The sequence below is a fragment of the Sesamum indicum genome, unplaced genomic scaffold (assembly GCF_000512975.1).
Source record: "Sesamum indicum cultivar Zhongzhi No. 13 unplaced genomic scaffold, S_indicum_v1.0 scaffold00677, whole genome shotgun sequence".
Classification (NCBI taxonomy): Eukaryota; Viridiplantae; Streptophyta; class Magnoliopsida; order Lamiales; family Pedaliaceae; genus Sesamum; species Sesamum indicum.
In genome coordinates this window covers 1-628 of record NW_011628524.1, presented here as the reverse complement: position 1 = coordinate 628, position 628 = coordinate 1, and the positions used below count along the sequence as shown (strand labels likewise).

The 628-nt window shown below is 34.4% G+C and overlaps 1 protein-coding gene across 2 annotated transcripts in view; it reads right to left on the bottom strand.

Moving 5' to 3' along the window:
- The window catches only part of LOC105180319 (probable sodium/metabolite cotransporter BASS4, chloroplastic), a 4,527-nt gene extending 3,905 nt beyond the window's left edge, over window positions 1-622 (bottom strand). For both annotated transcript variants that reach the window (XM_011103986.2, XM_020691652.1), the window contains exon 1: window positions 62-622. In XM_011103986.2, coding sequence (XP_011102288.1) covers window positions 62-122 — 61 coding nt within the window. In that variant the 5' untranslated portion in view covers window positions 123-622. The remainder of the gene's footprint in view (window positions 1-61) is intronic.
- Window positions 623-628: the final 6 nt, after the last annotated feature.

The following is a 628-nucleotide window of genomic DNA, read 5'->3' as shown; positions in this document are numbered from 1 at the left end:
AGGGAAAGACAGACAAATCCATAGTATTACGCATCATTAAATACACTCTGAGGCATCTCACCTTTAAACAGTTCTCGAGCAACCTGTTGATTGAGAAAGAAACAGAGATATGTGAACAGCATTAGATAGTCGTAATCAGAGAAAAATAAGTCCTTTCTATGCAAGAATTCATGTCACAAACACATCAATCACATTTCTTGTTGCTAAAATTTACGACTTTGATCCAGATATATCCCACTTAATTATTAAAGTTTTTGTTTGCAGTCATGATCTTCTAGATTTTATTGTCCTTTCCTATTTTTAGCATAAGATCTTAATGATAGTAACAAAGAATAAATTTCCCCGGAACAGCGTAAAGTAAAAGCAAATTCAGACAAGTAACTCATTCCGGGGTACCAGAAAGCTCAGCCATTTACAAACCTGCCACAACTGAGAAAAGATGATTGTTTAGCCAAAATGCTTACCAAAATGTGATCATACAATATGTAACCTGAAATTAAGGATATTATTTCTTATGCACACACTAGTTTTTTCCAAAAGACAAACAGGTCAAAAGTTCAGTGAAAATATCAAGAGCCTCAACGAAATGATTTTCCAAGTTTTCAAGTAGGTCGAGACAACCACTCCT